Below are 25679 nucleotides of genomic sequence, written 5' to 3'. Positions count from 1 at the left end.
TGAGAAGAAGTCCTTCCCATGGGCATGGCTGAGCTGGGCAGTACATCTTACCCGTAGGTCCTTTCCTGGAGCAACTTCTGGAAAAGTTAGGCAGCTATACTGCTGGAGGAGATGACCTCATTCGAATGGCAGCTCGTAGGAGGCCATGAGTCCTTGGCATGTGGGCTTTTCACAGGGCTGGTGTACAACTTAACATAAGGGCAGGTAACAGGAGCAGCAGAAGCCACACTTCCCATTCTAAAGGACATACCACGAATTGCCGTCTTCTTCTATTGGTCACTATTCAGTGTGGTAACAAAGGCATGGATGCAGGCATAGTGGGGGCCACTGTGGAGCTGCTGACAGTCTCTGGAGGACAGTGATATCTTTTTCTGTTAGACAGGGTCTCATAATCCTATGGAGCTGAGGATGACCTTGAACTTCTGATTCTCCTGCCTATACTTAGAATTACTAGTGTGTGCTACTATGCTTTTATGTGGTACTGGAGACTGAATTAGGCAAGCATTCAATCAACTGAGCTACAGCCCGAGCCTAGAGGGCAATATCTTATTAACCCTTCCTTAGTCAGGACAGCATCTCTTTGCCGCTGCTGAGGAAGACGTGAGGTGAAGTCCAGTGACCTTGTGAGAAAGCCAGGGCCACCACAGATGGTGAGTATTTTGCAATATGGAAATCTGAGGCTCGAGGACATTCTGTGCCTTGCCTGACTTGACTCCTGTCCTCTCACAGCAACCCTGTCAGGAGACCGGGCCATCTTAACACTGTAGGGCAGTCTAGCCACCGAGCAAAGGCCCTCACTCACTCTGCTGCTGCTTCAGCACATGACAAGGACCAGGTGCAGAGCAGTTTCTCAGGCTTCCACAGCTGCCGAATCTGCTGACAGCCCGGCTGTGCTGTGAGGAGGAGGGGGCACGGTGCTGTGCCGAGGGGCACCGGAGGACTCTGAAGGTGTGCTCCACCTGGCTAACCGTGCCAAGGGAAGTCAGCTAAGAAAGACTTCCAGTGGGAAGGCTGGCCCTTACCCTAGGAACATTCCTTTTTCCTGTTTGCAGGATCCCTTTCAAGGCTTCTACCTGGACCGCCTCTCCACAGTCCTGGGGCTGCCTCTACCTTAAGAGTGCCCAAGAAGCCTGCCATCGCTCCCTCACAGCCTGTCCCTCCGATAGTCACTCACCCTGCTAGGGACACCAGGTCTTCCTCCCCTACTCGCCGCACCAAAGAAATCCAAACCCAAGCTGAGGTATCAGAAACGTGTTCCTTTTTCTTTTAATAGTAAACCTCTTTACAACAAATATAGGAAAGACTTTTCAAACCAAGCTCGTAAGAATCTCGAGGACTTTGTCTCTTCTTAATGTGCAGAATACTAGAAAGCATCACCGTACAGCACGGAAATAATGAAAACAATTCAACAGCCACACACTTGGACTCACCCTGCCCCAAGACCCAGGGGCCAGGAGTGTGGGTGATTGTCAAGTTTGGGGATGGGCCACCTCTTGGCTGGCCCACCCCTCCCTACTTCCCTCTCTCCGGGACTTGAATGGGGTAGAGAATTCAGATCCTCCTTGGGAATCTTGGCCCTCCTGCCTGCCCCATTAAGTCCCATCCCTCTGCTAAAGCAGGAGGCAGAAGGGGGTAGAAGAAGGGGCGCCCAGCCTCCAGGAGGGCCTACATTCCCCCACAGGGGGTTCCAGAGTCGGTTAAAAATATATAGAGAGAGATAGAGAGATTTTGAGATACTTTTACATCATTTCTGTCTCTCCAAACAAATAAATAATCAGCAAGAGAAGGTGCATCTTTCTTCTTTCCTGTCCAAGGTGGGGAGGGTGGCTGAGTGCACTGCCAAGGGCTGAGGGAATGTGTTCCACTGAGGCATGTGGGCACGGCCCTCGGTCCCACTGTCCCTGAAAGCCGAGGGAAACCTGGGTGGGAAGGGCACTGGATGACGCCAGAGGCTACTTTGGCAAATACCCAGTTTTGCAGAGGGAGTGGAAAGGAGGCAAATTTGGCTTGTGAGAGGAAGAAGATAAGTCCTCATTTGAGGTCTGGGTTCCCAGGGATCCATTACTTGGCCAGCCAGAAGCCCCTACACAGCCCCAGGAGAAACCCGGAGATACTGAACTGCAGAAACGCCACATACTCATTCACAGACTGTCCCAACTGTCAGGGACAGAGAGGAGCGCGCGCGCACACACACACACACACACACACACACACACACACACACACACACACGCACAGCAATCAGAAGCCAGGTTTGCTTTCAGGAAGCAGATGGCAAACTGCTGAGTGGCACACTGTGAACTTTGGGGGCCTCACCCCAGCTGTGTGTCATGGTGGCCAAGCTCAGCCTAGAAAGGTGGGCCTGAGAAGAGGCCAGTGATTCCATATTTATTGAGCACCTATCATTCACCCACTCACCATTTACTGAGGGCCTACAATGTGCCAGCTGCTTTCAAAGGGAGTGTATGTGCACAGGACTACACCCTGGCTTCTTTCAAGGCCTTAAGCAAGTCTTCAAACTCCCTCTAGGAACTGTGAGGAGGGGTGGGAAGACAAGGCATGTATGTGACACCCTTGCCTGGTCAGCTACTGGGGTAAAACTCCGGGTAAATATGGAAAGCAAAGCTCCCAGGAGGAAGAGGAACTTGAGTCTGCTCCACAAACAAGTCAGAACTCCAGGGCCGGAACTGGTCTGGGTGGGACTAGTGGACAGCCATATGGAGGCAGAGCTCCTAGAGTGAGGCCCTGGTGGAGGTAGGCTGTGGGGAGAAGCAGGATGGCCAACTAGCGACTCCCTCTAACTTTAGTACAAATGTTTGAGGGCTGAGAGCAGCCCAGGGAAGGAGGGGTGAGAGCCACGGTCGGAAGCCCCCTGTCCCTGTGTGAACACTCCCAGCCACACAGACACAGAGGCCTTGGAGCCTGAGTCACACCAGATTTGAGAACACACCCACTGGACTCAGAGGCACTCAAAGGTACACCCACACAGCTGCACACAAACACATAAACACAGGGTGCACCCAGATCCGCCCGCATGAGCATGCTCACACCCTCTGCTGCTGGCTCCTTCCCTGCATCAAGCGTCAAAATACTTCGAAAGGCTGGGTCACAGGTGGGCAAAGACATCTTCCTACAGCACGGAGCCTTGTCTTCCTCTACCCTCCAACTGGGAGGAAGCTCCAAGGGAGTGTGTGCTGTCTCCCGCCCCCTTCCTGGGGGAGGAGGCCGAGGGGAGGGGTGGTGGCAGAGAGCAGGGCTGGGGGTGTTCTATTCCCTCCAGTTTGATCTCAGATTCAGCAAGAGGCCCAAGGACCCGATGCTTGCACTGCCCCGGTGCTTGCCTGAGGCCCCCGAGGAGGCGACAAAGCACAGGTCTGGAGAGGAAGGCAAGAAGAAGAGCAGAAGAATCCCATCTGTACAGTACGGGCCATTTGAGTCATTATTATTACAATATACTTTGACAAAAATAGAATCTCATTTTCATATCAATACAACAACAACAACAAACGACACAACAGTTTCCTGGACTGTTAACCACTAACATTTTGGAAGGTCGCTATTTACAATTACAGTAGCAAGAGGGCAGGTTTGGGGCGTGGCCTGGAGGTGGAGGGACAGGAGGTAGCCAGACAAGGAGCAGGCAGGCCGGGCGAAGAGCTGGGAGGTGGTCAGGGGCAGGAGCTGACTGGGGAGGGGCCTCAGGGGCCTCATCTCTCGGGACCTCTAGCTCCACAGACCATGCTGTGTGCCCAATGTGCACTTTTCCGGGTATGGGTACACAAAGCAGAGGTGCCCTCCCCATGCCTGCCCCTGACTGGCAGCCTCCGGCCCTCAGTGCCCCAGGGAACCAAAGGCTGACTCTGGCCCACCCTGGGGCCACTTCTGAAGGTCCCTCTCCCCAACTCTTCCAGTACACGGCCAGCTTTCTAGGGCGGGGGTAGGCTGAGGGATGGGGAGCTATTGCACTGTACATCTTAAAGGGAAAGCCAGGGGTAGGGTCCCGAGTCACCACACCAGTCCTGCCCTCATCCGCCCTCTTTCTACAGCTTTCTCTCTCAAGTCACTTCCAGAGAGGTTCCCACCTCAAGCCCCCGCCCTGGCCTCAGATTCCCAGGCAGCCTTCCTAGCACCCAGATCTTGGGGTGCAGCACACAGAATCAGAGAGTGTGGCGTGTCTGCAGGAAGCTGGAGGGACCAAGATGGGTTATTTGCCGTGAACAGCCCAGAAGCAGAGTTTCTGCCTCTTCCTGTCCCTGAGACGCAAACCCACCATCGAGCCAGCTCCGGGGTCTCAGTCCTACTGTCCGGGTTTTTGTTGTTGGGTAGTTTTTGGTTCTTTACGTCTATCTGGGAATGGGATGGGAGGGCTCCACATGCAGGGCTCGGCCCCTGTCCTTCTCCAAGGCCTACCGCCCCCCCCTTCCTGCAGCATATGTGTACAACGTGCAAAGTGTCCCCCCCTTTCCCGCAATAAAGAGAGTTCCCCACCAGTGAAAATGGTAGGGCCAAGAAAGGGGCAAGAGCAACCCTCTCTCTAAAGCGAGAATTCGAATTTAAAAATATAATAATAATAATAATAATAATAATAATAATAATATAATTATACACAAATGTAACCATCAACAGGACATGGAGCAGAGAAAAGGAAGTGGGGGTCGAGCGGGAGGAGCCCAGGGCAGGGAGGGGTGGGCGGTGAGATTGTCAACTCTTCATCAGGGAGGCTGAGAGGAGGGAGTGGGGACCGTCACTTTAATGTCTGTGAAGAGAGGAGACGGAGAAGGTGATGTGAGGGGAAGTGTGGCCTACAGGGTGCACCCCAACCCTCTCCCAGGGGATTCAACTCTAGGGCAAGGCCAGCTGGAGCACTGAGCAGGGACGATGCTGCAGGGAGGGTCCAGGGCTGCGAGTACTGACCCAAAGGAATGCCGGCCACAAGGCCTCTCAGGTGGGACAGAAAGCAGGCTGAGTGCATGAGGGGCAGTCCCCGGGAGACGTGGACACCGGCAGACAGAAGGGCAACATTACAGTACCCAAGTATCCAGCCGCATCCTCTTCACAGCTGAGCCGTCAGCCTCAGGCTCTGGGGCTGGGCGCAGCAGGCCCAGTGTGGGCCCAAAGTCCCCCCGTCCATCATCCCGGTCCCCGGTCTCATAGGGTCCTCCAGCTGGGCTGCTGAGACCTTCGCCAGGCTCAGGGCGGGCAGCTGGAAACACAGCTGGTGGAGGAGGTGCAGGGCTGCGCTCGCGGCTTGGGGACACTGGTTCTGACTTGATGCTGATGTGGGGGTGCGTGGTGACGGTGAGGGCAGCACCCACATGGGGCAAGGGGCTGCCTGGGCTGGAGTTCAGGGGTCAGAGACACAAGAGGCAGTAACAGAAGAGTGGGCAGAAGTCACCAAAGGTGAAAACAAAGAGAACGAGAGCAGGAGTCGGGAGAAGAGGGAGACAGTGTCAAAGGGAAGAAGAGAAACGAGCGTTAGCTCCACTCTGTCCACACCATCTTCAAAGCCCACACCCTCAGCCCTGCTGCCTGGGAACAAGGGCTCATGACTGCCACTTCCTGAACAACTCCAAGGAGACCTGCCCCTCGTCCCCCACCATCCCTGTGGAAAGCGCCCCAAAGACTCACATGAGGTTGCTGAGAGACACGGGGACCAAGTGGGGCTGTTGCTGAGGTGGCTGCTGTGGCTGTGGCGGCTGTGGCTGTGGTTGTGACTGTGGCGGCTGTGGTTGCTGTGGTTGCTGGGGCTGCTGGGGCTGTTGCCAGGCGGTGACATTGCCTAGTGCCAGCCCCGCAGGTGAGCTGAAGGCTGGTAAGGAGGAGAGCTCTGCACTGGGCAGCTGGTAATCTGCAGTAAGAGAGAGCAGGGGACCTGATGGGGAGCACTTCACCTGATGGGGAGCACTTCACCTGATGGGGAGCACTTCACCAGCCTCTGGGGGAGGAGAGACGGTGTCTAACCACCGACGGGAAAGAGTGAAGACACTCAAGGCACTGCTTTCTTTAACAGGGTGAGAGGACAGGTGGGTTTTAAATACTCTCTGTTTAAAGAAGCAATCAAGTATTGCTTTTACAAGGATAGTTACTAAAGAAATGAGGCAGGGCAATGGAGAAGGCCCGGTACCCGTCTAACTGCGGTCTCTTTGCCTGTCCAGCATCAGCGGCGGAGAGGCAGCCGGGAGTTCTGGGGGTACCCTGGCCACAGGTATTCCCCCTTCGGCCCTGGTCCCACATGTCTAGACTCTCCCAGCAGGGCTCAAGCTGCTGCTCACACAGACAGAAGCGGGTCTACAAAAAGGGGCTTCCGGGCCGACGCTGGGGACATTGCGTTGTCTAGCTCTGCACGAGCACTGATGTTAAGGAAGACACTGTGACATCTGCTCTGTCAAGTGACCAGTTAAGCACCTCACCTTTCACACAGCTCTAGTGCCTCATGTGCATCCTATCTGAGGTATTTAGAAATGCCTTCCATAGAGCCACAGGGATGTGTGCACAGTGGGAGGACATGCTAGGAAGAGATGGACTGTCCAGTCACCCCAACCTATGTTCCACAGGCCCGTCTGTGCAGGAAGATGGTTTGACCTCTGCAACATTCCCAGCTGGAGCTGAGGGGAGATTCTTGGCACCCGCCACTCACTGTGAGATCCTGGTCAAATACTGTCTATAGCAGGGCAGCAATGGCCCTGGGTTCCCGTGAACACTCCACGATTCACCCAACACCACTGCGCACAGGAGACAGGTGCAGCCTCAGCTTTGAGGAGCTGCCTGCTGACAGGAACGGCTAGCGGCAGCATTTGTGAGAGCCCTGGGCACTTCACTACTTCTATTTATTGTTTTTCCACAGTACAGGTCTTACACAGGCAAGCACTAACCACTGATCTGCTCTGCACCCCAGACCTCTCCACATTTTTTTTCAGACAGGGTCTCACTATGTAGCCATGGCTGACCTGGAACTCAATATGTAGGCCAGGTTGGCTTCTAACTCACAGTATCTGCCTGCCTCTGCCTCCTGAGTACTAGGATTAAAGGCGTGCGCTACTATGCCCAGCTTTTTCTAGTACCTTTTAACCTCACTCTAGCCTGGTCAATGCTAGTTACTAGTTTTTTGACATTTTTGTTTTAAGTTTTTTTTTCCTATTATTTAAAAAAATAATTTATTTTTATTTTAAGTGCATTTGGTGTTTTGACTGTATGTATATATGTGTGAGGATGTCGTATCCCCTGGAACTAGAGTTAGAGACAGTTGTAAGCTGGCATGTGGGAGTTGAAGCCGAGTCCTCTGAGGAGCAGCCAGTACTCTTAACTTCTCCAGACACTTGATTACTGTTTTTTTGTTTTGTTTTGGTTTGTTTTTTCCAAGACAGAGTTTCTCTGTGTAGCTTTGCGCCTTTCCTGGATCTCGCTCTGTAGACCAGGCTGGCCTCAAACTCACAAAGATCCGCCTGGCTCTGTCTCCCAAGTGCCGGGATTAAAGGCGTGCGCCACCACCGCCCGGCGATTACTGGTTTTTAAAAGGCAATGTAAGAGAGCCAGGGGTGGTGCATGCTTTAATGCCAGCACTCGGGAGCAGAGGCAGGAGGATCTCTGTGAGTTTGAGGCCAGCCTGGTCTATACAGAGAAACCCTGCCTCAAAAGAACCCAAAACCAAACCATCCAACCAAACAAAATCAAAAACAAAAAAGAGCAGTATAAGAGCAAACAGTGGACCCAGTACACCTAACGCTTATTCTTATAAACAAGGAAGCCAGGCCCAGAACCTCAGGGAGAGATCAGAACTATCCAGCTTAGTCCTGCCCCATCCCACCACACTAGCCCTATCTACTGCGAAGCTTATTTCCTTTTTTTTTTTTTTTTTTTTTTTTGGTTTTTCGAGACAGGGTTTCTCTGTGTAGCTTTGCGCCTCTCCTGGAACTCACTTGGTAGCCCAGGCTGGCCTCGAACTCACAGAGATTCGTCTTGCTCTGCCTCCCGAGTGCTGGGATTAAAGGCGTGTGCCACCACCGCCCGGCCCTTTTTTTTTTTTTTTTTTTTAAATATTTATTTATTTATTATGTATACAGTGTTCTGCCTGCATGTGTCCCTGCAGGCCAGAAGAGGGCACCAGATCTCATTACAGATGGTTGTGAGCTACCATGTGGTTGCTGGGAATTGATCTCAGGACCTCTGGAAGAGCAGTCAGTGCTCTTAACCTCTGAGCCATTCAGCCCGGAAGCTTATTTCATAAGGACCAAGAGGTCACCCCCAGGCCTCCTGGCTGCCTCCTCAAGTACTCTTGTAGTCACCACAGACAGACTTCTAAAGCTTGTCTCCACAAGGGACAGGCCCATCTCTTACGCAGGCTATGACACCTGCTGGAGTTTGGCTTACACCATATGGGGCATCTACAAACGATTGCTGCTGCTGGAGCGGCAGCAGTCTGTTTAGCTACTCCTGTGGCAATAGGAGCTGGAGCCTTGCTTTCTCAGAGGCCAAAGCTGTTGCACACCCCAGTGATACACAGGAGTCCATGGCCAGCTTTGGTGAGAGCGAGCCTGTTTCAGGTTTACTGACATAAACTTCCTGTTTCACAAGAGTGGGAAGAGCACAGAGAGCCACCACGGATTCCCAAACAAAGCTTCCAAGGAGACCTGACCTGTGTTTAGCCCACTCCCCCATTAGACTCAGGAAGAAGACTTCTCCTTAGCCTTGGTGGAGGGGAGGGCAGGCCAGAAGAGCCTCATGGGCCTCTCATCTACCAATATTCCCTGACAGGAGAGAGGCCCACAGGGCGCCATTTCTGAAGCAGCCCTTTCCCAGCCTCAGGATACAATAACGTGGGAGTGGGTATGCATGTGAAGCATCCAAGGAACAGAGAGCAGAGACATTTGGGCAGGAAAATCTGCCCAGACTCATCAATAGCCTGCCCCCGGCAGAAGCATGAAAAATCCTGCTGCCTGCCACTCAGGATTTCTCCCAATGCTGGGAAGGGGAGTAAAGGTGGGCTTTGTGGACATCTGTAGCGGAATCTGTATCTTAACACGCTTCAGCTCTATGAGAGCTTAGGGGGGTGGAAGAGTTTGGGGTCTTCTGGTCCAGTTTACTCTCACCACCACAAGAGTCTGAGCACAGGACACTCAACTATAAGGGCCAGTGGTCGAGGGGAAAGGGATGACGAAGGCCTCCTCGTTGGGAAGAGCCTACTGCCACACGAAAGCTCCGACACGAGGGGACGAAGCACTTCCCTATCAGCAGGTCCTTCCCGACAGACACAGCAGTGTGAACCACAGGCCAGGATGGCCGGGCACATCACACACCATCTGGGGACGGTACGAGTGGCTAACACACCAGAACAAGCCTGAGACCCACGTCAGCCTGACTGTGTCCAAGCAGAGTTCTTCTCCCCAGAGGCCTTTCCCATGCCCCGGGTACCTGGTCACTTTTAGACCCACCCAGCCCTCAGCAGCCTTATCCTGCCTCCCACTCACTGCTGCACTGAGCCAGGCCCTCAGGAAACTAGCAAACCCACTCTGCACTCCCAGCCTCCTCCCTCACTTTCTTCCCTCCAGGAAGCTTTGCTGCACTAACCATGTCCTCCTCCCCAGGCTCAAAGCCTCAAGTCTATCAGCCTGGTGGCCTGAATCACTGCTCAGGCCACCTCTCCGTCCTGCCTGCCTCACACTGGACAGAAGTTATTCTTCCATAAGGACCTATACTAAAAATAAAAGATACTCAGTTAAAAGTAAATTTCAGATAAACAATGCATTAAAAAAAAAAAAACTTAGGGTATGTCTTTGGGATATACTTTAGCACAAAGCAAACAAACAAGCAAGCAAATAAATAAATAGCCGGGCGGCAGAAGCAGGCAGATCTCTGTGAGTTCGAGGCCAGCCTGGTCTACAGAGCGAGATCCAGGACAGGCACCAAAACTACATGGAGAAACCCTGCCTCAAAAAACCAAAATAGCGGGGCAGTGGTGGCGCACGCCTTTAATCCCAGCACTCGGGAGGCAGAGGCAGGTGGATCTCTGTGAGTTCGAGGCCACACTGAGAAACCCTGTCTCGAAACAAACAAACAAACAAAACAAAAAATAAATTTAAAAAGCAAGGTTGTGACTTGCGGTAGTGGCACACACTGGCTGCTATTCCACAGGACCCAGGTTCAATTCCCAGGAAAAGCACAAAACTACACAGAGAAACCCTGTCTCGAAAAACCAAACCAACCAACCAACCAAACAAACAAAAGCCAAAGTAAACAAACAAACAAACAAATAATGAATGAATAAAAAATACTTTAGCACAAAGAATGTCTTTGGGATATATGTAAGACTAAGAAAGTACTTGTTTTATCTGAAGTTCAAATTTACCCAAGAATTTTGTTGTTTCTCTGTTTATAAACTTAAAAAAAGATGTGTGTGTGTGTGTGTGTGTGTGTGTGTGTGTGTGTGTGTGTATGCCACATGTGTGCAGGTACCTTCAGAGGCCAGAGGAAGATCTTGGATTCCCTGGAGCTAGAGCTACAGGTAGTTGTGAGTAACCCAATGTGTGTGCTAGGAATCAAACCTTGGCTTTCTGAAAGGGCAGTAAGTATTCCTAACTATTGAGCACTTTCTTTCTTTCTTTTTCTTTTTTTTTTTTTTAAGATTTATTTATTTATTATATATACAGTGTTGTTTGCGTGTATCCCTGCAGGCCAGAAAAGGGAGCCAGATCTCATTACAGATGGTTATGAGCCACCATGTGGGTACTGGGAATTGAACTCAGGACCTCTGGAAGAGCAGTCAGTGCTCTTAACCTCTGAGCCATCTCTCCAGCCCCCTTGGGCACTTTCTTTAGCCCATTTTTTGTTTGTTTGTTTGTTTGTTTGTTTTTGTTTTTGAAGACAGAGTTTTTCTGTGTAGTTTTAGTGGCTGTCCTGGATCTCACTCTGTAGACCAGGCTGGCCTCGAACTCACAGATTCGCCTGGCTCTACCTCCCAAGTGCTGGAATTAAAGGCGTGCGCCACCACCACCCGGCTCCATTTTATTTTTTTGAGACAAGGTCTCATGTAGCTCGAACTGGACTTTAACCCCTATGCAGCTGAGGGTAATGTGGAACTTCTGATCCTCTGGTATCCACTTCCTGAGTGCTCAGATTACAGGCAAGTGCTACCACATCTGGCTTATAAAGTGCTAGAAACTGAACCCAAGGCTTCATGCCTGCAAGGTAAACACTTAACCAGCTGAGCTACGCCCCGAGCCTGGCATTCTGTTTGCATTTGTTTGCGACCTTCCTCAGAATGGGGCCTATCAGCATTCTAATCCTCCTTCTCTGGCAGCTCATCTGCCCCAAGTACAAGTGCACAATACACCAAGTTACACGAGCACTCACCTGTGTTGTAGGCAGTGGGCATGGAGGAGAAGGGGAGGCCCTGGCTGAGTAAACTTGGTGTTGCCACGGAAACCACTGGGGTGGTGAGCGAGTGGGTAGACTGGGAGACCCCAAGGCGCTGGGCATTGTTCTGTAGGAAAAAACTGTCTGTCAAGAGATGGCAAATGGGTGGGCTGCCTCAAGGTGGCCCACCATACTACACCTGAACCAGGTCCCTGAATTCCAAGGGAAGGTAGCATACACGGAGGCCCACAGACACAAACACCCAGTTAGTGTGTTTGGAGGCCCAAAGACTCACAGAGAAAAACATGCACACAGATTCACTTGCATCTGCACCCATGCAGAAAGGAAGGCACACGGGCAGCCTGGAGCTCAGTATGAACACTCCAGTATGAACACTGCCCTGGTTCCTGAAAAGAAGAGATGTGGTCCTCCCTTGGGTAGGACCACTGGGGTCTTCTCTACACCTGTTACAGTAGCAGATGCCCCAGGAGATGTATACTGACATCTGTGAATGGGATGTGGGATCTGGGGTGGCATGTGACTGCATGTATGCACACACGTGTGTAGGGCTGTCAGCTCCATCTGCTGCTGAGTCACTTGTTTATTCCAACTCCATGCTGGGGCCGAAACTGCCGGTGTGTTGGCCGCCAAAGCCTGCTTGCCTTTTCCAGCCTTTCTGGCCTCCTGTCAGCAAGCTGGGGGGGGGGGGGAGCACCCTCCTCTTTCCTGGCTGAGAGTGGATATGTAAGCATGGGGAGGGGTTGTGGACGTCTCTAAGTGCCTGTAAGATGGACTCAGGGTAGGAGCAAGCAAACAGGCAGGCAGGGAAGTCCTTGCTAAAAACAACTCCAGTCCTGCCTCGGGCCTCAGCTTCCCTGGAAAACGGACTTTCCTAGATTTTCTTGTAAGGATTAGGTCTGTGTCTTGGGTTCCAATGTTGCATGGACCTATGTGGAGTCAGGCTGCCAGTGGGATCCAAGGGCTCAATTCAGGCATTTGGCTGGGGCCTCAAAGGCCTGGGGATTGCCTCATGCTCTTTTCCAGATGCGCGCGCGCGCGCGCGCGCACACACACACACACACACACACACACACACACACACACACACACCTGTCTGAATAAATGCAGTAATACATAGACACATGCACACGCAGATCCACATGCATGCCATGTCCAGCCCTTCCCGCTGCCCTGTTCACCTCAGTATCCCACTCAGCTAAACACAACTCTTGACAAACAACCAAGAACTAAACGTCACACATTAAACACAGAGGGAGAAGACTGGGACACATATGCATGCTGTAGACTGAATAACATGGGGCAAAGCTGGAACCCAAAGGCACTGCTAATGTCTCAGCCACACTTACCAAATCTAAATGGTCCTCAGTCTGGGAGCAGAAATAAAACCAAGAGGATGTTCAGGCTATGGCTTCTGCCCTTCCCACATAGCCACCCCATCCACCTGTCTGCCTGAGAGCAGACTGTTCTTTCTGACCCCAAAGGATAGCTAGGTATTCTGGCCGTCTGATACCCAGAAAATGCTCTATCCTGGTCTCCACCAGCCAGACACTGTGAGCTAGTCCTTATTCTCATGACGCAGTGTGAATTCCTTTTATCATCCTCTCCATCACAGAACCTTTTCTCCTATCTCCTGTTCATTTCTACTACCCTCTGGCCGGTACTACTGCATTCCAACCTCACAGAAGGCCCTCAGGGAAGACAAAGTTCACAAAAAGCTATGTGCGCTCTTTCTCAAGAAGTCCTACATGCCACTAACCTTCATTTCTCTTGCTAGAGGTCACTCTTCTCTTCCCACCTCCCAGCCCCTGCCATAGCCCAGAAACCCACTCACCAAATGATGCATTAACCCTTTGCCTCCCTGGGAAGTGATGACCCGCAGATCAGGCTTGCGGCTGGGGGCTCCAAGCTGGGTGTTGTGGGTGGGTGGGGGTGGAGACTTGGCAGGGATGACTTTGTTTAGGCTGTTGCCATTGGCCACAGGGAGGAGGCCAGGGGAAGCGCGGGCACTGACGTAGCCATTCCCTGGAGAAGTGAGATGAGGAAAGGAGAAATGCTGGCCTGCCTCTGTCCCTGTCAACTGCCCCAGACGGGCATCTCTGTCACCTGGAGGCCCTCAAGAGGCAAGCCAGGGCTCAACATGGGCACTGAACTGCCTAAAGCCTTGGTCCCCAATCACTTAGCCCAAAGTCAGCTTCTAAGCCAAAGTGATGGGGCCAGGGGGAGTGTAGAGGTAGGCCAGAGGTAGAACTAAAAAAGCAACCAGGGTCACTGCCAGCCCTGGGCACATGAGCGAGCCCTACAGTCATGCCTTTGCCCAGGCCTAGCACTCTTCACTTCACACCGGGCATACAAGGACCAGAGTGGGAAAAGGTGGCAGACGACGATCTGGCCTTCATTGAAGAGCCCTGATCACCAGGGCCAGCCAACCATTTAGACTGTTTCCTTGCCAGGAGCTAGAACTCTGTGCTTTTGATCAGTCAGTACAAGACAAGCCTGCAGCCTTGGGGAAGACAGACCACTGACTGCTGGTAATGGTGTTGCTGGCACCAGGGGCTGATGATACGGTCACTACCGTAACTAGACTGGGGATAAAGGCATCACAACTATCTTTCCTATTTGTTCTGCACTCTGCCAGGTACAGGCCTTCCACACACAGTATCTCACACATGTTCACATCAGCCAGGTGAGGTGCATAGGATGGGCAGAGGAGGAAACACGGCACTAGTTGAGAGAGGATTGATGCCTTGCCCAGGGCATCTCATTGAGTGCCCAACGCTGGACTCATGGGCCCATGAGCAAGGAAAGGAAGGGGTGTACCTCTAGTACATGATTTCATGACTCCAATGCACAACTTTTGCTGAGGTACCCTCCCATCCACCCTTTACACAGAACCCATAATGACCAAGACAGGAAAGAGGTGGCTGGCACACTGGCTGCGACTGAGCTGGAGGAGTCTAAGGTTCAGGAATGTAGGCAGTGACTACAGTGTGAAATCCCACCTTGCTCTGTCCCCCGAGAGCACACAGTTACTCTCCAAGTGTGTTTGCTGTCTCTACCCCAACTCCAAGATCACTCTGGGAATGGCAAGAATGACAGGGTGACGTCAATGGTGACATGAGAAGGTCATCAGCCTGACACCAGCACAGATTAAGAGTGGCTCGAAGTGGCTGGGCACAGGAGCAGCAGCAGCTCTGACTCTGGTAGGATTGCCCTGATATGTACCTGACTCTGGTACATATCTGTACGAGGACTCCATGGGAGCACAGAGGCCTGTGTGCACGGGTGGTACATGTGTGCCTACCATTTGTCTAGGCAAGTCCTGATCCCGACAAGACGCCCCATTTAATTTGAAAATGCAGGACCATGGCCAGACATGGTGGCACATGCCTTTAATTCCAGCACTCGGAGGCAGAGGCAGGTGGATTCTATGAATTTGAGGCCATCTGGGTCTACATAGCAAGTTCCAGGCCAGCCAGGACTCCACAGAGAGACCTGTCTCAAAAAAAAAAAAAAATCGGGGGAGGGGGATGCTGGACCTTCCACTCCAGTGGCATTGTGGATCCATTCTTGGTTTGCCTGCCATTCTTCAGACCCACACCTCTGCTGACTAGTCACTGCTGTAGACACCAAAATAATCCAGGGGCCTAAAAATCTTCTGCTGCATCCTGCTCAGGCCCTGTCATTTTCCTCCCCTTTCCTCTAGGTCCCTGGCCACTCTGAGCCACCCTGTGGAAGGCAGCTACACTCACCAACGGGACTGGGGCAGGCTCCATTAGCACTGTTGAGGTCTCCACCCAGCATGGCTCCTGGGAGAAAAGCAGAGCTACCATGAGCTTTGTCTTGGGACTGCACAAGAAGAAGGGGCCCTGAGGAGTCCTAGGCTTTTCCCCTCAAGAGCCACACACATGCAGGAATGCTGTGAAGGGAAGGCCCACCGTTGAAAATGGAAGCTCAGAGGCCCTTCCACACCTCACGTCCACCTCAGCAACTCACCCTCCAGCCCACTTACCTGCACTAGCAGGTCGCTGAGGCAGGCCCGGAGAAACACTGTTTCTCTGTAGTGCTGGCTGCTGGGGGGACAGGAGCCGTGGGTCTGTAAGGGACGACGTCACCAGGGAAGGAGTGACCAGAGAGCCACTAGGATTGCTGAACTGCATGGAGCTCTGATTGGACACGGGCACTGTGACAGGCATGGCAAAGTTGGGGGCCGGAACAGATGACTAGACAGAAAGACGGAGGGCAGCGTCACACCAGGTGAACCTCTCACCCAGACCCACTTTGCCCAAGAGGGTAGGCACAAGGGTTCTCTGCTTCCTGGACTATATCTCCAAGGGCCAGCAGCTCAGGCTCCCTGCCTTAGCCCTTTTGCAGCCCTGCCTTCCTCCCATCAGAAAGGTGAGAGCACCTTACAATATAGTACAGCACTGGTCCAAGGCAGGAGAGCAAGGCTCTGTCCACTGCAGACAGGACTGCATACCCCCAGTGGAGGTGGGTTAGTCCTCAGCCAGGCAGGACACACCGGGAGCAAGTTAGTGCCCTGGGTACAGACCCAAACTCACACGCTGCTGAGACCATGGCTTCACTAAGCGGCCACCCACCACCTGGCCTGCTCCAGGAGCAGCTTGAGGCCCTCTCTGGCTTCCTTTAAACAAAGCTGAGTGCCTTAGGCATGGGCGCCAAGCAGCCCAAGGGGGGCCTCTCCCCAAAATAACAGGACAAAGAACGTACTCTTGCTTGCCCTCTGAAGACTCACGGCATTTGCACACGTTTTGCTGGTGAAGGGACACTGCCTGTCTCTTTAGCTTATGCAAGAAGGACTTTACAAGAGGGTTGTCGAGACCAAGGTCCGGAGTTCCTCAGTGGTCAGTGCCAGCTCAAAGATGGCTCAGCCTAGGACACCCACCAGAGGCAGCCGAGGGCCGGGCAAGGCTGGGTAAAGCCACACCATGCAGCACAGGAGGCTCTCCTCCATGCGACTACTCACGGCCAGTCTATAACTCTGCATCATCTTATCAAATTCCTCGTCTATCTTTTTATACTTCTCCTCCGTCTGGGGGGTCAGGGCAAACGCCTCGTCCACCTCAGGGCTCTCACACTCCCTGTGCTTCTTGTGCAGCGCCTGGGGGAGGGGCCGAAGGGGAGCAGAGAAAAGGTGAGGAAGGCTCACCCCATAGCGCCTGAAGAGCCCGTCCAGCTCCTCACTGGCCCGCCGGTACTTGTCCTCCAGCAGGGGGCTCTGCTCCAGGGAGTCCTCCCCGTCCGGCTCCGGGCTGTCACAGCCGTTGAAACCCTTCTTCCTCAGGGTCTGCAACCGCACCACTCAGTCAGCCAGCCGGCACGGTCCTCCTGCCTCCTCCAACCTTCTCTCCCACGAAGCTCCAGCCCCTCCCTCGGAGCCATCCTTCCCCGCAGACATACACAATGTGCCCTTGGGGGCCCTGAGTGGAGTGGGACCTGACCTAGTGCACTGGCATGGGGCAGGTATGCTCCACAGCTCCATCCAGGGAGAAGCCCAGCCCAGCCTGCTCCCTAAGGATGTGCTTGGGGGTGGGGGCTCTGCCCATCCAAACCCCTAGGTTCTACTTAGGCGAGAGGCCTGGATGGAGACAGGAGAGGAGGATGATACAGGAAAGCACAAAGGACCTGCACTTACTGAGCTTTTTTGCTCTGTACCACCCCAGACTCCACCCAGAGGCCAAAGCCTTGCACATGACCTTAAAGTATACCTGCGACAGACCCAAGTACCTGGGGTTGCTCAAAACTTTAAAGATACTTGCTTCATATTTTTTTTTAAGTCACATTTATTTATGTACGTGTGTGAGCTCACATGCCCCAGCACATGAGTGCATGTCAGGATGAGCTGCAGGTGCTGGCTCCCTTCCCTCCACCACGGGGCTCCTGGGAATCAAACTCAGGTTCATCAGGTTCAGCAGTAAGTGCTTTTACCTGGAAAGCCATCAACAGGCCTTGCTTCATGTTCACTTTTATTTATTTATCTTTTCAAGACAGGGTTTCACTGTGTAGTCCTGTCTGGCCTCGAACTCACAGAGATCCGCCTGCCTCTGTCTCCCAAGTGCTGGGATTAAAGGCGTGCACCACACCTGGCTTATTTTTATTTATTTTTTAGTTTATTTCATGTGTATGTGTGTTTTGCCTGCATGTATGTGTACAACAATAGTGCCTGGTGCCTGTGGGGTCAGAAGAAGGTGGATGTCGTGTCCCCTGGAACAGGAGTTACAGACAGCTGTGAGCTGCCATGTGGGTGCTGGGAATCCAACTGGGGTCCTCTGGAAGAGCAGCCAGTGCTCTTAACCTCTGTGTCCCAAGTTGGCACCCTAGAGTGAGAAGCATGAGCTGGCTGTCTTGTGTGTTCACAGAACAACCTTGTAAGCCAGCACTGCTCACTCAGTGGAGGAGACCATGGCCCAGAGAAGCCAAACCACCTGCCTAAGGCCATGTGGCCAGTAAAGACCAGAGACGAATCCCAAAGCTCACATCCTTCCACATTTCACATTTTGACTCTGAAACAGAAGGCAAGAGCCACAGACTCATAAAGGAACAGGACAGAAAGGAGTTACGGGAACAAGGAGGGAGACACAAAAGGAATATCCCAGAGGATGAAGGAAGGAGGTGCTAAAGAGAGAGCAGAGGACAGGAGGATGCTCCTCAGACCTGGCAGAACACATGTCTCATGCCTTCGCTGCCACGCCCCTCCTTCCTTGGGGCCTGGGTTCAGGAGAAGAGACGGGTTTACACACAGGCAGAGGTGGGCACAGGCGCACCTCAATGATGTCAGCATTGGTGCGGCTCTCGTGCGGCTCGTTGTACTCCGTGTACTTGAGCAGCACCTTGTCCATGTCGGTGCTGGCGTACTGGAACAGCTTGTTGGAGTGGTTGAAGATGATGAGGGCGATCTCACAGTCGCACAGCACACTCAGTTCGTAAGCCTTCTTCATCAGCCCAAACTTCCGCTTGGTGAATGTCACCTGCAGGAGAGTGGGGGGTGGCCAGGTCTGACCAGAGTCCCTCTGCCTATAGATAGCTGGACATAGCCCCTACCCTAGAGTTCCACTCTAGGGTAACTCAGCCACTGTCTATGGAAATCCCTGGTCTAGAAAGGAACAAAATGGCACCCCTTGGCCAGACCACAGCCAAGACACACCAGAGCCAGCCTCAGACGGGGAAGGATTTAGATGGCCAGGAGGCCACATCTCTGTGCAATGGGCTGAGAAGGACAGCTCCCAGGTGAGGAGAGGAAGATTCCTGCTGGGATGAGGGAGCTGTGGGTGTGGCAATGGGGTTAGGCCCTGGCCCATCTCAGACCAGCAGAGTTAAAGAGGTACACAAAGGTGCTCCTCTCCCAACTCAGACCCACTCCCTTTTACAACCTCCAGTGAGTCCCTGGGCTTCCAAGAATCCCTCTTCTAGAACTGGTCACGGGTGACAGAAGCTGGCTCCCTGCCCTTGCTCTCCTACCACATGGGGCTCTGGGACCTCCTCACCTGGCGGTTCCGCTCATCAGTGATTCGCTGGATCTGAATCTTTTTCCTCCCCATCTTCTCCGGGGGTCCTTAGTGCCAGAGAGGAAGGGGCTGCTGGGTGTTGGTCAGGAGCCTCACACTGTGCTCATGAATGTCTGGGACTAGCGTTCAGTTCATGGTCTGCAGAACACCTATGCACAGCCTCCTGGGAAGGGAGGGTCATAAGAGGACTGTTAGACCCCCAGCTTTGTTACTTGAGATGTGGGCCAGGCTCACTACAGCTGTGAAAGACTAGTGGCATTTCTGCCCCATCCCCAAATTGTGGCAATATTGGCTCTAGAGGAAATGCGCGCCCCCGCCCCCCAATACCAAGTGTAAGTTGGGCTCCCACTGGGACCAGTACTTGGTCTAGGCTGATTCCCCAAGTCACTGCTCTCCTTGGGCTTAAGGTCACACACAGAAGGTACAGGGCTCTTGGCTTCTGAGGGTCTGCTTCTTGGAGAGCACCCATACCCTACTCTCTGTAGAGCTTGTCTGTACTACGTGTTGTACCCCCCCCCCACCTCCTACCCATCACCACCTGGACCAGTGGAGGCTCTGATGCTGGAGCCATAGTGAGAACATGTTGAGCTAATGCCTACCCAGACTGAAAGCAGCAGGCAGAGAGAGAGAGGATGTCTGATGCTAATGAGGGTGTCTGGTGCCCCAGTCCAGGGTGGCAGCAGGGCCCTTACATGAACTAACAGAACCTGGGGGCAGTGGAGGCTGGAGTTTTAGAATGCCAACCCCAGTCAGAGCTTGTGTACATCAGGTCTGCTTCATTCGCTCAGTCCAAGTACAGTTTTTGTTTGAAGGAAGGGTGTCCTGCTGCTTAGACACAGACAAGCTACTCTAGGTCGGAGGGCAGGAGATCTATTTTCCCTAACTCCTCACCTCACACTGGGGACTGAACCCAGTGGTCTTGCCTTCGCTGGGAAAGTGCTCTGCCTAGCTGCATCCTCAACTCCCACTTTTATTTCTTGAGCTAAGGTCTTGCTGAGTTCCCCAGGCTGGCCTTTAAATTTGTGATCCTCAGCCGGGTGGTGGTGGTGGTGGTGGTGGTGGAGTTTGGGTGGTGGTGGTGGTGGTGGTGGTGGAGTTTGGGTGGTGGTGGTGGTGGTGGTGGTGGTGGCGGCGGCGGCGGCGGCGGCGGCGGCGGCGCACGCCTCTAATCCCAGCACTTGAGAGGCAGAGGCAGGCAGATCTCTGTGAGTTCGAGGCCAGCCTGGGCTACCAAGTGAGTTCCAGGAAAGGCGCAAAGCTACACAGAGAAACCTTGTGTCGATAAAACAAAAACAAAACACAAACATAAATTTGTGATCCTCCTGCCTCAACCTCCCGAGAAGCTATAGCGAAGGAAGGCCTGCACCACAGTCTGGCTTTTTCCTCTGATGACTGTGGTGTCAAGTATGGAACCTGAGGGTTTCACACTCCCTAGGTAAGTGCTCCATCACTAAATTCACTCTAATCCAGGCCTGTAAAGGGCCAGAGAATCAGCACTGCCATAGATTCTGTAGCAATGTTTAGCTCTGCTCTAGCAGCCTGGCTGACAAGACAACAAATGAAGGAGACTGGTGGTGGTGGTGGTGGCGGCATTGGTGGTGGTGGCGGCGGCGGCCCACACCTTTGACCCCAGCACTGGGAGGCAGAGGCAGGTGGATCTCATTGAGTTGAGACCAGCCTGGTCTACAGAGCAAGATCCCTGCTCGGGGGGGGGGGGGGGGGGGGGGGGGGGGAAACAAACATAAAAATAAATACATGGGGGTGGGGCAGGAGATATGCAAAGAATGTGCTCTGGGGAACTAAGAGATGGCTTAGCATTTAAGAGCCCTTGCTGGTCTTGGAAAGGACCTGGGTTCAGTTCCCAACACCCATTTGGAGAGTTACAAATATTTATTTTTTTATTTATTTTGTGGGGTTTGAGGGGATATGTGTGGGGGAGCAGGGTTTTTCTGTGTAACAGCTGTGTCTGTCCTGGAACTTCCTTTGTAGTCCAGGCTGGCCTCGAATTCAGAGAGATCTGCCTGCATCTGTCTCCCGAGTGCTGGGATTAAAGGTGTGCGCCACCACTGCCCAGCCTACAGGTGTTTAACTTCAGTTGTAGGGGATCTAATGTCATCTGGTCTCATAGGCACTACACAAATATGGTGGACAGACACACTCCAGCAGGGAAGTACGGGGTTCCTCAGCAACAGCTGGGTGCCAGGCGGAACCTGTGCCTTCCTAGCCTATTCCACAAGGCCTGAAGGGTACAGAGTAGGTGAAGAAGTTGACAGGCACCTGACTATGATGGGATGGGGGGAGCAACGGTTTCTACCTGCTCAGGACCATCACAGATCACATGACTGACCCTCGGGATTCATTGTCTAGCTTCCACTCTGCTTAAGTATCTACAGAGAATATCCTAGCTCCTTTTCTTCCCCTGAAAAGAAGTGTTTTGTCTGCATGTATGTAAGGTCACCAAAAGAGGGAACCAGCGCCCTGTTCCCTTACTCTGATATTTGAGGAGCTCCACAGTCCCTGGCCTTCTACTGCCCACCCTCTATATCCCAGACCACCAGCAGCCAAGATAGCCCTGTGTGACCCAAATAAGCAGCAGTCACTTCTCCTGGCCTGTGACACCAACTCCCTGCAGAGGCTCCAGCCGGAACTTCTAGGTTTACCCCGACTCTTCGGGCCATCCACAAACTGCCTCCCCATTGGTCTGGGCAGGTGGGAAGGCACACTGGGGCAAGGGCTATGACAGCTGACCTTTTTAGGGTTTCTCTGGCCCAGCCTCGGGAACTCCAATCCAGAAGCACAGTGCAGGGACTCCTGAGCCCACTGGCCATGCCTTCCTTCTTGTCCCCTTTCCCATCTCCTGCCCACAACATGCAGTCCATGGACAGACTCTTGACAGGACCTCTCTCCTGCTTGTGGCCAGTGCTGTCTCCTCAGGCAGGGTGGCGTGAACTGTCTGTGTTTTCAGTTTTCCAAACAGCTAGTCTAACAATCCTTCTAGCATGACAATCTCTAAATAACTATGCTTCTCTTCTGTGCCTGGTTCCCCCAACGTTGGAGCTTCATGAAGACAGGAACGACATTTGTCTTTTTACTATGCTATTGCCTGTAGGAAAGAGCCCAGGAAATACCTATGCAAAGAAAATATGAGCCTGTGAGAAGTCCGTCCTGCAGTCTAATCTCTGTCCGTCCTGCTGTTCTCACTGTCCTCTGCAGAGTTGAAGCCTTCTACCAGCTGCCCTCAAAGCCTATCCGCTTGGACACCACCAACCCTCCAACCAACCCTGACACCCTCACCCTCATCCCTCTCTACACTCAGCTCGACTGGTGCAGAGGGTGAGACTCTAAGTCTTCTAAGGAGCAGCCCTGAGCACATGGAGATGGAGAGGATGGGGTTGCTTAGGCAACTGTCGCCTGGCAACCAGCTCCCTGGCTGATCTCCTACACTGCCCCCCCACATCCCTGCCGCATGCTGGGGGAGCTAGGATATGAGAGAGATCATGGCTGAGAAGGCAGGGGAGCCAGAGAGACCCAGTGAGTATCCTTTAGCAGAGGGAATCTGTCTGTTTAAGAGGTCAGGCCCCAGCAACCCTGACTCCCTCTACACTAGCTCAGCCATTTATAATAAGCCCATGCCTCCCAGGTCTTGCTCACTGCTGTTCTTCCTCTGCCAGAGGACAGACCCTGCCTTGGGCAGTCCTTCCTCCTAGCTAACCACAAGTTCTTTTACAAAGCAGGCTCTGTCCCCTCTGCTGCCCGCTCCACACTGCTTCAAATTCTTTGGAAGCCCTGGGGCAAGAATATGAACTTGGTCTTGGTTCTGGAAAAGTGGTGTCTGGGCAGAGATGGTCACAAAGGACCTCAGACTGACCCAACTTTCCTACTCCATCAGGAGATTTTAACGAACACCTGGGCCTGCTTAATTAGTCCTCTGTTCAGCAATCTAACTAACTGCCAGTAGCCAGAGACCTGGGCTTCTGCTCTCCAGATGCAGGCTCTGCTCCTGCATGGCCTGGACAGTGCCCAGTCCCCTCTTCTCTCATGCCTTGGCCTTTGGGCTGCTTTTTTCTTCTTTTTCTTTTTTTGCAGGGGCCAGGGGTGGGGGTTGAGAAAGGGTCTGTGTAGCACTGGCTGTCCTGGAACTCACCCTGTAGACTAGACTGGCCTTGAACTCAGAGATCTGCCTGCCTCTGCCTCCCAAGTGCTGGGATTAAAGGTGCATGCTGCCGCCACCACCACTGGGCTCTTCTAAGCCTAGTCTGCAGCTCTTGGCAGACATGCTAAGGTGCCAGGCCCCAGGCCTTCCCATCCTGACCTCAGACCACAGCTGTGTCACAGCGGTGGCCCTCAGCAGGCTGTGACAGCAGCAGCAGAAAGAAGGCGGCACTGGCTGGTGGTATCTGTAGGGAAGCCGACAGCAGGAAAGCCTGGGATCTAGGATCCCATGGCAACGTGCACTGTTCACACGCAAAAGAGGGGCAGGTGAAAAGCAAAGGGGCACTGGTTTGAAGGGTCATGGGAGAATAGGTCCTCGTCTCCCTAACGCCTCGTCACACCTCTGGGTACCTGAGCAATAGTCAAACCACTGTAGGGTTTCAGAATGAGGCATCTCAGTTCCTGTGTGAAGGGCCTGGGTGGAGATGGGAGTGGGGTCAGGGCTGGTTCCTGTAGCCATTACTGAAGGGCCAGGCAGGAACATCCTTTCTCCAGCAGTCTCCAGAGTTCCTCTCAGCTCTTTAGCAATGCACCCCTATTTTGTGCTCCCTCATAGCCTTCTCCTCTGAGTACTGTGTCCTGGTTGCCTGAGGCTCTAAAAAGCTGCATGCATCTGACTCTGGAGCCCTATACCAGCAGGCTCCAATGGAGCAGAGGCCAAAAAGGCCAAGCCCTGGGCTCTTCCTGAAGGGAGTGGGAGACAAGGAGGGTATCTGCTCTCATTAGGCACTCCCCTCCCTTCTAGGCCGCGGGGGGGCCTCAGGCTGCACTGAAGACAGCTGTCACCCTCCCCCGCCCTCTCCCCGCAGGGCTGCAGGGCATGAAATAAGCAGCCTGCGCGGGGGGAGGGGGCGACAATCCAATCCACCTGTCACCCCCACAGTCGGGCAGCCTGCTTGCTAGTGGGAGGAGGCGTGGGCAAGGTGGGGACAGATGCACAGACACAGGAAGGAGACAGAAAGGGGCCAGTGAGGATGGGAGAGCAGCTGGGCTGGGCAGCCGAGGGGTGCCCCGGCAGCCTGCCCTGGGGGCACCCTTCAGGCCCTCTCCTCTCCTCCCTGCCCCAAGCTAGCTCTCTTCTCCAGAGTTCCCAACAGCATATGAAAGCACAAGTCCCAAGCCTTCTAAGTTCTGTCAGGCTGACTACCTAAAACCCTGGTTCCCACCATGTCCCACCATCCCCTCCCCCAGCCAGCGCTTGGGGTTGGGCAGGGCCTATTTTTAGCCTGGGCAGTGAGCTAATTATAACTCACCAACAGGGGACCTGAGGGCGGGCTAGGGGGCAGTGCAGGGAAGCAGGGCTAGGGAGGGGTGGTCCCAGGCACTGTGACCTGTAGACACAGAAGCTGACTTGAGGTGCACCCAGCGGGGCTGGAAGCCCTTCCCTAGTGTCCATTGGGCAATTCTCCCATACTCCACCCTTGGCTTCCCACCTCTCCTGTCTAGCAAACCTCTTGGGAAAGTGTCATCCTGTTTTCTCCATGAGGGATTGTCAACTGTGTCCCACTCCCTGTCCTTCCTGTAGCAGCTGAGGCCTTGAGGCTCCCTAGGCCTCCTCCCACCCACAGGAAAGTTCCTGGAGCCACCGGCTGAGCCTTAGGAACCATTACAGACGGCTGGAGACCCATCCTGGTAGCAAAGGGGTGAGTGAGGTTAGGCAGTGAAGGAAGAGTCTGCAGGGTCTGGGCTGGGCTTCTCTAGCCTGTACCGAGATCCTGCTGTGTGCCCAAACCAGTCATTGGCCCTCCAGCTTCACCCCAGTCGGTGGGTCGCATTACAGAGGGGTAGAATGGTGAGGTTTCCCCAAGGGCCCTTCCACCCCGCTACTCTGCTCCTGGGCTTCGTGGAGGTGCCCATCAGGAAGAAAGTCAGCCATGCAGTTCCAAAGAGAAGTGCCAGTCTAGGTCCCTTTCAGCCCCAGGATGTGCTTTCTGGACTGTCACCCCTAGCAGATGAAGGAGAGCTGGCTCTGGGCCACTATGTTGGGGCCAGTGCCAGGTAGAGCACAGGAGGCCCTGGTACCAGTTGCAGCTCTCAGGATCCTGCCAACTTGTGGTACACCTATGGGACCCAGAATTTGGGGCCTCCAAGGATCTTGGTCTTGGTCGGGCCCATTTTTGAAACCCAAGCTTGTGCTTTGCTTTAGCTCTGCCTGACAGGCCAAGTAGCCATGACTCACTGCTGCTCATTTGCATGGCGATTTGCATAGTGTCTCCACCCTATTCCTCCAAATTCAACTTCCCACTCCAGAGCGGAGGCCACCCACATCCAGCACCCGTGGCACTCAGGACCTCCGAGCTGGCTCTGTCTTCTCTGTCAGAATGCACCCCTCCATGTACAAACAGCACAGGGACAGAGCCAGCAGCACCCTGTCACACCTGTCCAGGGAAGGGACAGAAGGGCACAGGGCTCAAGGTGGGACAGCAGCAGCAGGGTGTCCCTATCCTACCTCGAGTCCACTCTCCACTGTTGAGAGTGAGTCCAACACTGTGGACATGAGTTAGATCACAGAGAGGACTTTGAAGACTGGGTCCTACTCAGAGCAGACTCTGGGGGTTAAGCTCACCTTGTCAG

General features: G+C 53.5%; 1 protein-coding gene across 5 annotated transcripts in view; it reads right to left on the bottom strand.

The window, feature by feature from the left end:
* Window positions 1–3416: 3416 nt before the first annotated feature.
* Window positions 3417–25679, bottom strand: part of Mef2d (myocyte enhancer factor 2D) — a 29018-nt gene continuing 6755 nt past the window's right edge. For 3 of the 5 annotated variants that reach the window (XM_059265595.1, XM_059265593.1, XM_059265594.1), the window contains 11 exons: window positions 18873–19056; window positions 18153–18356; window positions 16538–16675; window positions 15380–15590; window positions 15120–15176; window positions 13202–13392; window positions 12717–12737; window positions 11347–11476; window positions 5629–5848; window positions 5031–5337; window positions 3417–4756 (listed from right to left, as the gene is read on the bottom strand). In XM_059265595.1, coding sequence (XP_059121578.1) covers window positions 4745–4756; window positions 5031–5337; window positions 5629–5848; window positions 11347–11476; window positions 12717–12737; window positions 13202–13392; window positions 15120–15176; window positions 15380–15590; window positions 16538–16675; window positions 18153–18356; window positions 18873–18926 — 1545 coding nt within the window. In that variant the 5' untranslated portion in view covers window positions 18927–19056 and the 3' untranslated portion in view covers window positions 3417–4744. Of the gene's footprint in view, window positions 4757–5030; window positions 5338–5628; window positions 5849–11346; window positions 11477–12716; window positions 12738–13201; window positions 13393–15119; window positions 15177–15379; window positions 15591–16537; window positions 16676–18152; window positions 18357–18872; window positions 19057–22021; window positions 23167–25679 lie in introns of those variants that run through there. The other 2 variants (XM_059265596.1, XM_059265597.1) reach the window with 2 other exon arrangements.

Source organism: Peromyscus eremicus, chromosome 6 (genome assembly GCF_949786415.1).
Source record: "Peromyscus eremicus chromosome 6, PerEre_H2_v1, whole genome shotgun sequence".
In the NCBI taxonomy this organism is placed as follows: Eukaryota; Metazoa; Chordata; class Mammalia; order Rodentia; family Cricetidae; genus Peromyscus; species Peromyscus eremicus.
The sequence above is the reverse complement of the archived record's forward strand: the minus strand, read 5'-3'. Positions and strand labels throughout refer to the sequence as shown.